Raw genomic sequence first — 15,900 nt, 5'->3', positions numbered from 1 at the left:
TCTATTCTGCCTAGGTCCACAGCCCAGCAAAACATCAGCAAAGTTCTTATTTCATGGAGAGTTTCAGAACTTCAGAGCTTTGCCTCTGTGGAAATAAAGCATGAAGAATCCAGGACAAGATGCATGCACAGTGAGCTTGAATAAACAAATGTATTTAGAGTCAATCCATGCTGTCAACTACAATATAAACTCAAAAGACTAGATATTTATGAGACAGGATTGGAGGACCAAAGCCAAGTAGTAGAAAACTGGTCCAAAACTACTAAGCTACACTCAAAACCAAACAGGAAGGGAATCCCATGGTCCTAATCTGAGGTTTCAAGACAAAATTTAAGCTGGAGGGAAAAAGCTGAAAAATTCCTTTCCACTCCCTGGGCAATTTGGCCATGCAGGACCACTCTGCAAGTAACCTGGAGTAACTCAGGCTTGCTCTCAGGCAAGGAGCATGCTCCAGGAGCAGGATTAGCAGGAGATTTTGCCATTTTCCAAGTAGAAGTGACCTTACAACTGAGAGCTGCCAACACAGGTAGTGCCAGGCCTTGCATTTGCTGCCCCTCAGAGCAGTAAGCTTAGTGTCTGTGCTCAGAGGCACACCCAGGTGTTCTGTTCCCACAGCCTCTGACTTCCCACTCGTGCACTTGTGGGAGCTCATGCACGAAACCCACTCAATCCACAGGGAGACACTTGGGCTTTCCCCCTTCTTTCTAAGGCCACTGCAGAGACACAGAAAAGAAGCCTTAGCTCAACTACATGCATTGCCTATTTGCAAGTGCCAGGATGGGAGGGAGGAAAGTAAAGAGAGACTGAATGTTTCTACTTCAGTTCAACCATCCCAAGGAAAATGGCTTTTTATTGACATCACACCTATTCACATTAGAGGACTGTGATGCCATGAAAAGCACAGTACTCAAGAACTCACATGAGCAAATGAGGAAAAGGATAAATATGTATTGTGAATAACCAATACTTAATTTTAGTCACTAGAAGACCGAGGTAGAAAAAAATGCATTTTTGAAAATCAAAATGAATTGTGCCTGAGTATTCTCATTATGTAAAGTAAAAATTAATGAAATGCGCTTTTTTGATCCAGTTATGACATAGTGTAATTTAGAAACCCATTCAAAAGCTCTCAATCAAATAGAGAAAGATGGACATTTTCATGTGCAAGCAGCTTCCTTACCATAAAAAATTATACAAATCATAAGAGGGGAGAGTTCACCATGGAGTCAAATTGTTTTAATAGCCACTTGACTCAACAAAATAATTTCCAAACAGCTTCTTTGGTTTTCAGCTAATGGAAAAGGGAAGGGAGTATTTTATCTTTAGATTGTTACACTTCTTCAGTCCTATCACTGAAAACATTTAAAAAATGACATTTTCATTGGCCTGTCTTCAAGAAGAAATATTAAAATTTCTGGGCCACTTTCATAGTGTTATTAAAGTTCTCCGATGCACAACCGCTAGTGAGATAAGAAAGTCATGTCAACTATTGTTTCTTACAACCCATCACAGTCTCTAGAAGCAGTCAAGCCAGCCAATCCAATTCATCTTGAAAACCATCAAAGTCCAAACACATTTTGACAAGCAAACAGGTGGGATATTAGCATTAGCAGAAACAGAAGACACAATTTGATTCTGAGAGCACCAGGAGTCTGCAAAGCAATGGGAGTTTAGTGTCAAAGGCTGACTGACTGTGAATAAATCAGCTCTTGGAAAAATTAGAATTCCTAGATCATAAGTGACAGATGTCCCTCATGCTAGAATGACTTTCAGGCCACTTCATTTGAATTTTATTAGGAGAGGAGGAAAAACACAGTTACAGAGCAAAAGCAAAACACTTTAAGATTGTGTGTGGTGTGTTTTAAATTAGTCTGCCAGTGTCAGGACTGCTCATTTCATTCAGTTGGTCCAGAATAAAAATAAAAACTAGCAGATAAAAAATAGACTCTGAGTATTAAAAAAGGAGACAATGTACTTCCTGGATTTTAAAAATGGCTATTTTCATATAGTTTCCAATGGTCAACAAACACAATGGGAAAGTGCTGGCTGAAGCAAGGGGTAAGCAGGCTTCCTCACCAACTGCTCCACTCTGCACACAATGTCCCCACAGACCTGGCTGAAAGTAGTGCAAGTGGTCACCAACCAGAGCGGTCTCATCTTCAGTTTCCAGTACACAGGGGACCTTATGTTCACAGGATGACACAGAAGCTGACAGTATGAACTTCCCCTGGTTCAAAAGGTGCTAGAGAAAATTATGGATGAGTGCTCCTGGGGCAGTTATCAGGTGCCACACCCTGGATGCCACTGCAAGAGGATGCGCTTTCATCCTGCAAGAGCTAAAAGCTGGGAGGGTATATTACAGAAAAGAACACCGCAGGCTTAAACTTTTTCTTATATTTTTCATTAAGCATTGTCTGTTGGTCACTGTGAGAGTCAGCATGCTGGACCAGATGGACTTTTGATTTGATCATACGTGGCAAATACACAGCTGAGTGAATGAAAGAAAATACTTGACCTAGAGATGGTGCTTCCTCATACCATGGAAGAAGGACTAGATGAATAACTCCACAGTTAAACAAAACAATGGAAAGGGACAGGGGAAATTCCCACTGGCTTCCACTGAATCAGCCTACATTTTAAAATGAACAGTTTTTTATTACTCAGCATTTTTAAAAATCTGGCCATTCACTACATGTCTGTTATACACTTTAGAATCTAACTTTCCAGATACGGGGTTTTTTTAATCTTGGCTCTGGACTGGTTTATTTTTATTTATTTTGCATTTATCTAAATCAGTACACTGGGACAAATTCCTGCTGGTGCAGTCTAGCTCATCTACCACAAACCTCTCCTCTCCACTGACAACAGATAAGGCGTTGGCTTAGACAGCCTGCACAATCAGTAGAGCTATAAAAAGCTGACACTACCATTTTGCTGGACATTTTATCATTACAGAGTTGGTGTTTCTTGAAAATCTGAATTTTATGTGGTATTTGGAACTTCTTGCAATATGAAATTTTCAGAGGATTCTTTTTGTCAAACCCAATGTTTCAAATTTTAAATGTTGTGTTATAATTTATAACGTGAAACTTTTTCCTAATAAAAAGAATTTTATATCTAAAATTATTGACCAAAACATTTTAACACAATTAAATCCAGAACACATTTTGCCAAACTCCTGGGGAAGTTGTGATTTTAATAAAATGGCATATTCAAAGAGATTCATTCCACCAGAAGAATTCTGGCCAGCTTCAGTAATGCAGTTTAAGGTGCCAGCTTTATTCGTAGACAAGTTCTCTAAATTAAAGTGTTTGCAGGCCTAACAGGAAGTCAAAGGCCAGTGAGTATCCCTATAAAAACTGATTTATTTCAAAGGTGGAAAAGGGCTGTTGGTCTGAGCAGGAGAGCAGTAGTACAAGGAAAATACAGCTGCACAGTATCTGGCAGGGAAGCAAATAACTTCTTTCATGACTCACTTTCAACTTTCTTGCCAACTGCATGCCAAGTCACAGTTTCAGAAAGGCACCCACAAACCAGTGCTGGCAGGGCTCATGCTGTCAATCTGTGCACCAAGAGGACCGGGTCTGGATCGAGGCCCCGGGGACGCAGTGGGTCCCTGCGAGGGCAGCCCCGTCTCCTCTCGATCTGCCCAGCAGTGATGGCACAAGAGTGGCACATGAGGAGGACATTAGCCAGGAGAGGAAAACCAGGAGGGTCAGTCCTTGTCTTCCCATTCAGCCAAAAAGTGAAGCAGCTCCAGCCATGTCACTGTACTGTCAAGGAGGCAAGTATTTACATCATGTCACAGATGGCCTTGTTCATTTGTATAGTCAGAAAATGACTGCACTCAGGAAGTACCCATCAGGAGCTTCCAGCCCCTGTCTGGTCAAGAAATGGCGGGAGGGCAGTCCACCTGCACTTACGCTACATGCACAACTTACTACTAGGTTATCATCAGCTTCATTTGGTCTTGTTCTCTGCAAAAAAAGACAAAGTGGAAAATTCCTACGATGCACTTTCAATGAAAAGTTGAAATTTGGCCTTGGTGGCAACTAAAAGAAAAATTTGTGCAAGGTCTCACCATTAAGGTGAGGGGGAAGTTATCAGGCTGCTCGAGAAAGGCAAAGTCACTGGGGCAGCAGAATCAGGTAATATTCACTGGGGAGACTGTGAAAACAAACAGCATATACAGAGAGACATGGTAAAAGATGATCTGCCTTAAAAACAAGTGACTCACAGAGATGAGGAATTGACTTCTATTGGAAAAGTATGAAAGGGGAAGTACTACAGAAGCTTAGATGGGAGACAGCAATGTTAATACCACACATGTCTAAGCGCAGTGCTCACAAGTAAAACATTCAAAGTCATGTCAACACACTTTCTGCACAGGTGAGAGTCAGGGAGAGACTTGTGTGCAAACACCGCGCCTGCTTTGCGCAAACACCTGGACGTGCTGCCAGGGAGGGAGCGGTGGTGCTTCCCAGATGGTCACTTGGCCAGGAGGACCCACCACCAAGGCCTGTGGGGTGCCTAGAGGAAGGCAGCTCCCGTCCCCCTGTGTGGCAGTGCACAACCATCAGTTCTCTCGCATGCCAGCACCATCGTGGAAAGCAAACCTCAGTGGATGGGCTTGACAGGGGCTTCAGAACACTTCAGCAGACAAGTTCAGACCCAGTCTTCCCAATTCAAATTGTATCTTATTCCATATGTGATTCCACTAACTTTCATTAAAGAGCTGTACTCTTGTGGCGTACAGCTGTATTAACCATGTGTGAGGCTATAAACAATCAATCCCAAATGGTTAATTGCCACAATAAATGTATTTTCGATTGTTGCAATAAATAATTGCTCTCAGAGAGAGAGGTGTAGAATGAGTTTTCTTAGAGAGGTGAAACAGCAATATTTGTGATCTTGTTATTTAGGGAGAACACCCGAAATTTGGAAAATCTGATTGCATGCAAGTGAGGGTCTCCAGTTAAACACAAAAAAAACCCCTGAATAAAAATTAGTGTGAAATGTGAAAAACAACAGAATGTTTGTACAAGAAGTAGAGCAACAGGGCCCTAATACTCCCTTCAGCATCTGGGTAGTACCATACTATAAACAACAAACAGTAACAAGAATTTAGCTGCATGGGAAAACTTAGAAACCTCAGAGGCCTATCACATTCAGCTTTTATACATCTAAAGAGCTGTATGTATACTAGGAAATCTGATCTAAAGACAGTCATATTTGTTCATACAGACAATTTTGAATGTGCAGAATAATCAAGAAAAAACCCAAAGCATCAGTGTGGATAACTTGATCTCTGCAGAAAATAAAGTGGAATGACAGGAGGGAAGGAAGAAAGGATGGAAGTAAACCATCACATCCTGTCTTACTATGGATTGGTTTGTACAGTTTGGTTCTTATTCTCCACAGACTTACAAGTGTGTTTAGTTGCAAACTCATGATAAGTTCAGGTAAAGTCAGTGAGACTGCTGACCTAATAAATTTATACAATTGCTTATTATTTTGAGGAATAAATGCTTGCATTGTCCACACATGTCCATTGTATAACGGAGACTGAAATTTCAGCCAAGCAAACATCAAAACATTAGAGTTATGACCCAGGAGTACGGATGGTGTTGAAAATTGGAATTAAAGCTATAGAGTCCATGTTCTTCGGGTAGGGAGTTCTTTTTCCTGTTTCATCCCTACAACAATGGGATCCTGTAAATGCTCAGAGCTCCAAGGAACAGCTGGTGACATATCAAATTAACAAAACTTTGCTGAGATATTGATGCACTGATGCATGAGGCTGTGCTTCTGCAAAGGTGTACATACATCTCCGCAGGAAGTGCTACCTATTGCTCAGACCTCATAGGCCTTACATCAGAAATTTAGGATAGTGTTATAGAACCAAGTCATTTATTCCAGTGGTTCAAATCCCAGCAAGTCGAAGCACACAAATGAGCCTTTGCATAAATGGGACAAGCACTAAGCACCCTGAAAGTCAGGATAGGTGTTTTTATTAATTTGCTTCTGGGTGCTGAGTTAGGGAAAGATCATGATTTGTGACATACTTTCATCTGAACACAGAGCTTGTATCAGGACTAAATGAAAACTGTTTTGTTATTTTGTATTTCTCACTGCAAGCCTGAAAAAAGATCTAATTTATGTATTGAAATGAAGATAAAAGTTCTTTGAAGAGAGGCTGAAAGGTCCTCTACTCACTGCAAAGCCTTTTAAAACATTTTTTTATTTCCTGAGGAACCACTGAGACATCTGAACAGCTTCAAAACTACTGCAGAGTTGTCTGGGTTGCATCCCTTCAACTGCCATTTAAAGTAACCAAGTCTGAAATGTGTTGAGGTTACTGCAGAGTCAGAATTTTCTAAAAAAAGATAAATAGCTGTAAGTGGGATGCAATTCCAGTCTGAACTGAATAGAGGTGTGTGGCAGAGAAATAGGAAAATACCTAAGTCAGTTACTGCCAACTTTTAAGCAGGGTCATGCTTACAGTCACTGATCTACCTGCCCAATATTCAACTTCGAAACAAGTGTTGGCAAATTGAAAAGAATTCCAAAATGAACTACATGAGTGACATGAGCTCTGGGAAAATAATACAGCATGCAGTTCCCAAGGTTCAGTCTATTTTTTTTTTTATCCAGGAGATATTAAGGACTTGAGCATGACATAACAGTATTGCCATGTCAATCCTCTCAAAATCTATGTAAGCAAGACAACCACAACCTCTGAATCTGTGCAACCTTTCATTTTGGAAAAAAAAGGAATATCTAGCAAAATGCATCACACCCTCAGCTTTGTGTAACTACTCACAAAGTTTCATTTAACTACTCACAAACAGACACCTTATGAAAGTGCTTATAAAACAAGTGAGTCAGAAGAAAATACCTCTTCAGCTAAATTGACGTACTCAAATTAATCCCCATGCCTGCAGCACAACATTTACGTCAGGTCCCCTGCACCTCACCATCACCCTTTTCTCTCTCATTTACACCTTACTGTCCAAGACACAATTTTTCTCCTAACTGCTGACAGACAAGGGATTTCCTTTACTGCCATTCCCTTTTACATGCTTCTCAAGAAAATCTGAATTGCTACTATGGCACTAGTGCTGACACTTGCTGTCCAGGATCTGACTCTACACGTGACCTTAAGACAGAGAGGGTCAGTGTCCCGAGTGGTAGCTGGGCCCACCATTGACTCATTACCCACCTGTAAGACACATGGTACAAACTACAGCAGTGACACAAGGATGTACTCAGAGCTGCATAGCTTGATGGTACAGAACAAGCTTTTGAAATCAGAGTTGCTTCCCAAACTGGCTGCTAAAACCTGCCTCCAGCAAGGTCCACTCCCTGCCACCTCTCCTGTGAGCAAGCCACAAGTGTATGAAACCTGCCCAGGTAAGAGAATGTTTTGTTTAACTTGTAATTAGATAGGGAAAAAAGTTTTAAAAGCTCCCCCCCACCCCGAAACCTTCTTCCTCTTCAGAGTGATTTACAGCAGATTCATGAAGAGCAGAAGATAGTTGAAGGGCTGTGATTCTGTCCCAGGGCAGGGGAAGGTGCCTGACAGGGATGGGCAGGCTCTGAGGGAGGAAGGAGCACAGCACAAGCCTCTTTCAAAGGAGAAACGATTGTGCTGAAAGGTAGCTCAGAGCCAAAACCTCCGAACTTTTCATACATTTCCTTTTCATAACTAAAAGCTAGGATGACTTTGAGGACAGATTCTGAAAAATAAACTCCTTTTTGGTTTTAAATAGGTTGAATTACATCAATTCATACAAAATGAACACAAGTTTGCCTCTCTTGGGGGAACATGTTGTTTCCAGGGGAAAATGCAGCAGAAACTTGTTTATTGGTGCCAAAGAGCAGTGCCAAAGGGGAGCTGGAAACATTGCTGCTGTCAGAAGTGGCTATATTTTGAAAAGAACTGAGAACTCAATACGCAGTTACCACAGGAGTCTTTCTGAAACTGGCCCACTGTGGGTAGCAAAAGAGGTGGAGTTTCTCAAGCCATATCCAAACCACCTAAACTGCAAATGTGGCACCCATAGGCAGAACTTAGGTGTCTAAGTATCCAGTGTGATTGAGATTGACTGTTCTTGGGTGCTATCTCTTAAAACCCCTGAAAATCAATAATTCCTTTACTAAGGGCAGCAGTATTTCCAAGGCACCCACACACAGGCTTTCAATGTAAGCATTAAGTACAAGTGCTTTGGTGCATAAAGCTGGAATCCAACATCACACCAAAAAGCTTTCCCACAATTCAACAATATGCAATGAGACAAACTCCATTCAACCTTTGGAGAGGTCCGCTCCAGAAAACATGTTCTCACCTAACTTACCTTGCATGAACTGAACTCAACATAGGGCTCCTAGTTAAGGTAGCTCTCTTCTAAAACACTGAGAGAAGAGGCAGTGTAGGAGGACAAGTGCTTATTTAAATGACTGGAAAGCATTAAAACTGGCATAAGTGATACTTGGTACCACTTATAGCTCTGGTTTCCTTGAGTGCAGGGTGAAAGATAAGAAGAAACACAGAGGAAAGCAGCATTTCCAAATAGGGAAGTAGGATATAATAAAGTAGCAGTGTGAACCCTGCAGTGAGAGTCTTTCAGAAAACATACTGAAAGCTATTCCCTAGTAAATGGCTTAATAACCATTATTACTGTCATAATATAGCTGGAATGAAATTAAGGATTAGATATGGGCATTTTGTAAAATTCCTCACCCTTTTGATTTAAGCTGCACTATTCAACTCCACAGCACAGAATTTTCTGAATGGCAATGTCACGATTTTCTACAACATCACAGGTAAAGCTTATAAATAATTTAGGAAAATATTCACTTGGCTGGGGAATACCACTTAGCCCCTGTTTACAAGGCATAAGTGAGCTTTCCAGAGTACACAGGACTTGAGCTGCCTCTCTCTGAATAAATAATCCTCTCCCATCACACACATATACACACATCCCCTTCCAAATTAATGTTCTTACCTTATCTTTATTTTCAGAGCCAGAATCCTCAAGTTTGGTGCGAATGACAAAGGGAGTAGATAACCTCAGGAGAACCCGTTCAAATGTGGCACTGATTTTAGGAGAAACTATGTCGAAGCAGTCTTGAAATTTCAGAGTTTTATGAGTGTCACATCTGAGCTGCTTTCTAAGACCTTCTCCAAGCTGAAGAACCAGCATGTTTGGATCAAACATCAGATGAAAGGGGAAAGCTCTGCAGAAGGTGCTGATGCTAATCCTCAGGTCTAAGGGGGACTGAGAAGTTCCATGTGGAAGTGCTTTTGTGATATTTGCATTTTCATGTTCTTTGATAAGGAAAGTCAGACAACTGCAGTTACCTGGGTTCGTCCCCTCTGAACACAAGTTATCATTAGTGACCTGTTCTACTTCCACTTCTAAGCGGTAAATCTTCTTTGCTGCTGCCTTTATCATTCCCATCATTGCAAATCCCACAATCTGATGTGGGTGAAAGTAATGAAGCATGAGATTGCCTTCAGGGAGCTCTTTGCATAGGAAAGAAGGGGATTCCAGGGTGGCCTGTCTTCCAAATGAAGTTCTAATGTGCTCCAGCAAAGCATCAAAGCCATTGAAGAAGTCTTGAAGGGTCCCACCTACAGCTCGAAGAACTCTTTCATTCTCATCAAAGCAGATATTGAAGAATTCCTCCCCAAACTTTTCTTGCATTTCCTCAAACTTCAGACCTATAGGACAATGAGACACTGATATCAACAACATAGTATGCTACTGTGTCACATTTCCCCTTTGTTCTCTACTTGCCCAGTATTTTTCCAAGTCAGTGAGAATGGCTTTTTCACTGGATACCTACGCATAGGACTTCTGTTTTCTCTGGTGGTTGGGATTAACCCTAGAAGCCATTTTTGCCTGTCACCTTAAGTCCTCATGCTTTCAGTTTGCTGTCACAGCCAGCTACTTGTGGGATTTACACTTGCCTGTCTCCTTTTTCCTTCTGGAAGCCAGGATACATTATAATTTCCCTGAGTTTTGCATGTCACATGCAGTCTGCTGTGTGAATGCACCCAGCCACAGGTGCATCCCTTCCATTGCTGACCTCAGCACTAATGAGGTTTCTGCTTTTATAGCCCCTCTGTTCACTGCCTCTATGAGCTCTTACCAGCTTGAAGAATAAGCTACTGGGACTCAAAGTCAGGCCTTTGGCTTTCAATAAACAATGTAAAGCCCTGCACTCAGATGACACTTTAGTAGCTGGGAGAAGGGAGTTGTGGGTTTGGGGTTTTTTTTCAGACAAAATACTTTTCTCATTATAGCTATTGGGCACTGCCAGAAGATACAAAGGAATAATTACGTCTTTTTTGTTGCCTGCAAAGGAGAACAAAGCCTTTCCAGTTTAGGCTTCTACACTTACCCATCTTTAAAAAAAACCCTGCCTCTTAGAGCAATCTAAACTGCTAGTAAATGGGAGAGCTCTGTGACATCTCACAATGTCAATTCAAGTCTCCATCACAGAAATTCAAAAAGTTTTGATTTACAGAGGTGATAAGGCTGGTATTGCTGAAGAGATGAAAAAATAACAGTGATGGAAGCCCTTGGATACAAATGTGTATCAAATCCTACTCCAGTTTGCTATTTACCATTTTAAGGATAACCTAAAAAAAGTAATTTTGAGATGGTTATTAAACATTTTCCTCTGTCTTATTTTAGGGAAGACATACTCCGTTAAGTTTCATCTGTATATAATCCCTGTATCACTTAGTCGAGTTACAAAATTAATCAGATATGTTTGTATTGTTCTAAGTTGTAATAGAAGAAAAAGAAGTATGAATCAGCTCTATGATGTGAATTACAAATATCCAGCAAGAGTTTTCAAAGGAAATTAATATAGGAATTAACAACATAGTTCCTTCAATGTACTGAAATAAAATCAAATCAAATCACATTTCAGTCAACTAGCCCAATACCTTAAAATCTATCTTGCATTCTAACAGAAATGAAGGTCTTTTATTTATTTCCTAAGGGCCCAACAGGCCCTTTATTTTAATGTGTATTCGGCATGCTTTTTAACATTGATAAGATCACAGGGGATTACTGAACTTCTCATTGTTTGTTTAGATTGCCAGTAGGCCTTTAAATTTGGAACAACACTGTGATTAGTGACTTCCATGCCCAAGAGGTATAACAGGGGACAGAAGAAGTCATGCATCTGTTGTTTGTGGACAATAACCTTTGATCATCTCAAGGCAGTGTCTGAACTGCCTATGTGCACAGGCATAGTTACAACAATCAATATTGACAAGTGATCTGAGCATTCCACAGCTTTCCAAACTATCTGCAACAATAGTTTTGTTTGGACCTTCAATATGATTAATAGCAGGATAAAATGCATAAAATTACGTATATAAACAGGACAACATGACAACATGACAAAGCATATTTTATAAAAGAAGTAATAGCAATAATTTGGGAAAGTTCATTCAAATGCCATTACTCATAATCAAATTTGGTCACTAAACTAGGTTATTACAAAAATATTCCCAGGATCTTTTATGACCACAGATGGTCAGATCTGCACCTAAGCCAAAAGAAAGTACCTCTGGTACACAATGCCCCCTAATATCCTGACTCAGACGACAGCGTGCCAATTCCTGACTCATTACCACTACATCTGCATAACATAGTACTGTAATATCTTCCATAAAAATACTGACTATAACCCAAAAAGAATTAAATTCTAACCTATACCAATAACATTGTCATAATTAGATTAATAGCAAGGAGCTAAGAAATGATCATATTCATATCTGTACACAAACACACATGCATACTTTTAAATCTCATTGTTCTGTAGAGCAAACTGTGGTAGCTTTAGAAGTCTGTCTGTAAAAGTGAGCACTCTAGCAGGGGCACCCAAGACTGTAAGATTGTAGAGGCCCTGAAAGCAGGAGAACAGGACAGCATCAGAAACCCCTGGACTATTCATACAAATGACCAAATACTGTTACAGAACTATGTAACATCCCACAAAGCTGCCCGAAACAATAGCATAGGTGAGCTGTCTTTAAAGTGTATTATAAAATTACAGTAAAGGTCAGTTGCCCTGACACCACTAACTGAAAATAGGGTATGCAGAATTGATCACTCGTGTACTTTACTGCTATATGTCTAAGCCTCGTCTCATTATCATTAACAGGAGTTGTACCTTAGTATTCGGCCTAAGGTTTTGCTGATTGTCTTAGACTGGTCTTCTCATTCACCCTGGAGGACTGGCTGTTCAATCTGGATGCAACATACTGACTCTAAGCAATACCAATTATACTATGAAATTCAGGTCAACAACCTGGCTCGGGGACATGCCACTACTTTTAAAAATGTTTTAGCTTTGAATTGAGTTACACACACTACCAGCAGAAAATTAGATTAGCAAAGAAGAGCAAAATGGATATGCCCAAGCTCAACAAAACTGCTGGTCTGTCTTAGTCAGGAATTTTCTCTACAATAATAAGACACTATGAGATACTGAGAAAATTAAACAAAAAGTCAGACAATCTTCTAAAACAAACAAGTATAATGTACATATCAGGGAAGTTTCTTCCTAAGCCTCACCAATAAAAGGTCAGTTTTTGCTTAAAGCACAATGTTTTTTCTTTAAATCAAAAGTCTTTATTTAAACTCCTATTATACAAACACACACAAACATTTTTTTCCATATTTCTACAAAGCTCTTGGCTTCAGTGATGTATGAAGCTGCACAAAATACTTAACCCGTATTTTTACTGACTTATTCCTGCCTCTGCTATTGAAACAAATGATGAACAGAAGCAAACACTTACCTAACATTAACTCTGTATAAATTTCATCATAACCTTTTCATTTACTACCTGTATAAATGATCCCAATCTTTTGAATATATTCTGTGGAGTTTCTCCCTACCCCCTTCTCTATACTTATATCTGTTTAGCTTTCAAGAGACAGTAGAAATGACCATCATCATCACAAGGAGAGAAAATATCAGACTGCATCAGATCGCTATTCAGCTGCTCTGAAATCTTGTCTCAGGAGTGATTGGTATCAGATGCTATAGAAAAACTGTAAAATCTAATGGAAAATTGTGAAAAAAATACAGTTTTGAGGAAGCTCCTCCCTAACTGCTACAGTAAATGTTTGGCTTATTCACTGAAATGGATGGAAGTACCAGATTGGGAGATAGCTTTATTACATATAGAAAAACCTGCTTGTTAAAAAAGTTCCCAGAACTCTTTGTCTCTATAGTGCATACTTTACTACATTTGGAGGCTTCCATGGCTAATTATTATCCTTAAAAATTACATTCAGTATGATTTCCATTTCCAACATATTCAGTATTTCCTTTGTTTTTTCTTTTATTTTGAGAAAAGACAAATAAAATCTTCAAAATAATCTTCTTTATAACCTTCAGGTTATACATCTGCATAAACAGTCTAATCTTTTCAAACTCATGTCACATTAAACTCTTTCTCTGCATCTTCATTTTGTTTTCATTTTGATTTTGTAGCTGAATAATTCAAATTGAAGATGGCACTGAAAATGTGAGTCAACTTCTGTTTATCATAATCAATTATTTGCTATTCCTTTCTGAAAAGCTGGCATTCCCATTCTTGCTTTTTCACTATGGACCTTTAATCAAAATTTTCATTCAGCTGCTCAGAAGAAAAAAAAAATATTTGAGATCTGTATGCGTGCCCATCACTTCCAAATGCAGAGGCCACTGCACTCCCATATCGCCTTATGCATGACTGACAACCATAGACAGGGCTTCCTAATGGGCACTAGCTTGCAATCAGTGAGTAGGAAAAAGTCTTCCTTAGTTTCACCAAGACACTTCACTAAATGGTAATGATACAAAATAAACCACGATTCATCCCAACACTCTCTGCTGTTGCCCAAGTCATCTGTTATTTAGAGATTCTGATATTTACCAACCTTCTACTAGTACACTGAATGAAATTCTAAAAATTCATCAGTCTCAATTTGCTTTCCTCCTGGAAAGTGATCTACTGTGTTCCTATCACTTAATCCACTTCTTTGAGAAGACAAATCACACGTCTTAACTCCAATACAGTTTTTTTCCCTCAGTAGTTTCTTCTTGTTTCTTTTTCTTACAATGTCATTTTTATTCTAGCCCATACTGGAGAGGAATTAAATATGCACATCGTAGAAGGGAATTGAGGCAAAGCAACCGTAGAATGAAAATATTGCTATGGACCTCCACTAGAAAGCGCTTTGGGATCTATAACAACAGTACTATGTAAGATGTATTATTATCCTTCAAAAATGTGTCTCAAAGACACCTAGAGAAGACATCCTATACTTGTGAGCCAGATCCAAAATTACCAAAGTCTTTAAGCATAGGCTCAAAGTACAAATTAAGTATTTCACTGAACTGGAGCAGAAATAGATGACTTCATCCTGTAATAACACACTAGTAAAAGGTATTTCTTCATTTTCTTTTCAGCAATTCCTGTAAACTGAAATCCACTACAAAACATCAAGGAACTAATACAGTATTTCTAAGTATTTTGTATATTACTAATTGGAGAAATTAGATAGGAATCTGTTCCCCTAAAGAAAATCACAAATCATAGGCTCTTCAGAAACAAACAGAAGATGAATGATGTGATAAAAATGTCAAAGTAATCCATTAACTTCCAGAGCAGTTACAAGCCATCCAGTTCTTCCTTAAAGTAAATCATGGTTACAATGGTTGCAGAGTGGCCAGCATCTGATTCCTTTGGCATAGAAAAATACCTTTTTTTTTTCTGGGAGACCCATTAAGAACTTGTAAATGTCAAACATTAAGGGAATGGCACAATTCAATATGCAATTCCAGAACTCATACTGTGGATGGAAGCAGGATTTGCCACTTTCAATTATAGCAAATATCTCTTAAATGTTTTTGGATTATCAGATTTTTGGCGTAAGATCTTTTCCTTAAAAAGCCTTTTGGACAGAAAGCCAGGTGGCAGTTCAGAATTCCAAAGCATAATTTAAGATGGTATGGAAAGCATCATTTATTCCTTCAATAAAAAAGGTTTTGATGTGTACAGGCTAATGCTGAAGGTACATTAGATGAATCATTTGGTTTGTAAGTGAGCCTAGTACCAGTATCTAATTACTGTATAAAGAACTTTGATCTTACTTCATTATGATGATGAACTTTTATCATCATGGGAATCCAGATAGTATTTTTATATTACCCTTTTTAGTGGTTTTTATATAAATACAATAACATCATTTTATGCCTTTATATATGGTTTTGACACAACTGTAAAATTTGTACTACACTTCTCTTACAGTGCCATACAGGGCCTGCATATCTTTCAAGATTTCATAAAATAAAAATGACAATTATTGTTAAAAAGAATTCCTCACACTTGTTCACCTATAGTACTTATTTTATCCAATTTTAATGAGGTGTGTTCTTTCTTTGTTTAAGTGGGGTCTATCACAAAAAATGCTTAGAAATATCGTTGTAATTACCACCTCTTGGTGAGGACCTGATCACCTGTGCTCAGCATACATGTGAAAGATTCTGCTCCAAACTGCTGACACAGGAAGCTCAGATGAGATCTTAAAAACAGGCAGTGTTCTTTTTTTTTCCCCATATAGCGCTTCCAGTAGCAGCCAATTCTTCAGGGAAAGCCAAGCTGGCTGAAGCAAGGCTATCATCATTTTATCTCCCACATCACAGCTTCACAGCTTGGAAACCTCACTTCTTAGATTTGCACAGGGTTTATTAAATGAAAACTGCAATCACTTGGTTGGTGATTCCTAAAAATAAGGCATATCCAGTTTGTTTCACGTTAATTCTAGAGATCAAACAGCAATAAGAACAGAGGTTTTAAATTTGCTTTTGCATTAA

General features: G+C 39.2%; 1 protein-coding gene across 1 annotated transcript in view; it reads right to left on the bottom strand.

Annotated features, from left to right (window-relative positions):
* The window catches only part of GUCY1A2 (guanylate cyclase 1 soluble subunit alpha 2), a 177,357-nt gene that overhangs the window by 131,349 nt on the left and 30,108 nt on the right, over positions 1-15,900 (bottom strand). Inside the window, exon 4 of the mRNA XM_069808272.1 lies at positions 9,009-9,727. Coding sequence (XP_069664373.1) covers positions 9,009-9,727 — 719 coding nt within the window. The remainder of the gene's footprint in view (positions 1-9,008; positions 9,728-15,900) is intronic.

The sequence above is a fragment of the Haliaeetus albicilla genome, chromosome 20 (assembly GCF_947461875.1).
Source record: "Haliaeetus albicilla chromosome 20, bHalAlb1.1, whole genome shotgun sequence".
In the NCBI taxonomy this organism is placed as follows: domain Eukaryota; kingdom Metazoa; phylum Chordata; class Aves; order Accipitriformes; family Accipitridae; genus Haliaeetus; species Haliaeetus albicilla.
This window is presented reverse-complemented; position numbering and strand designations above follow the sequence as displayed.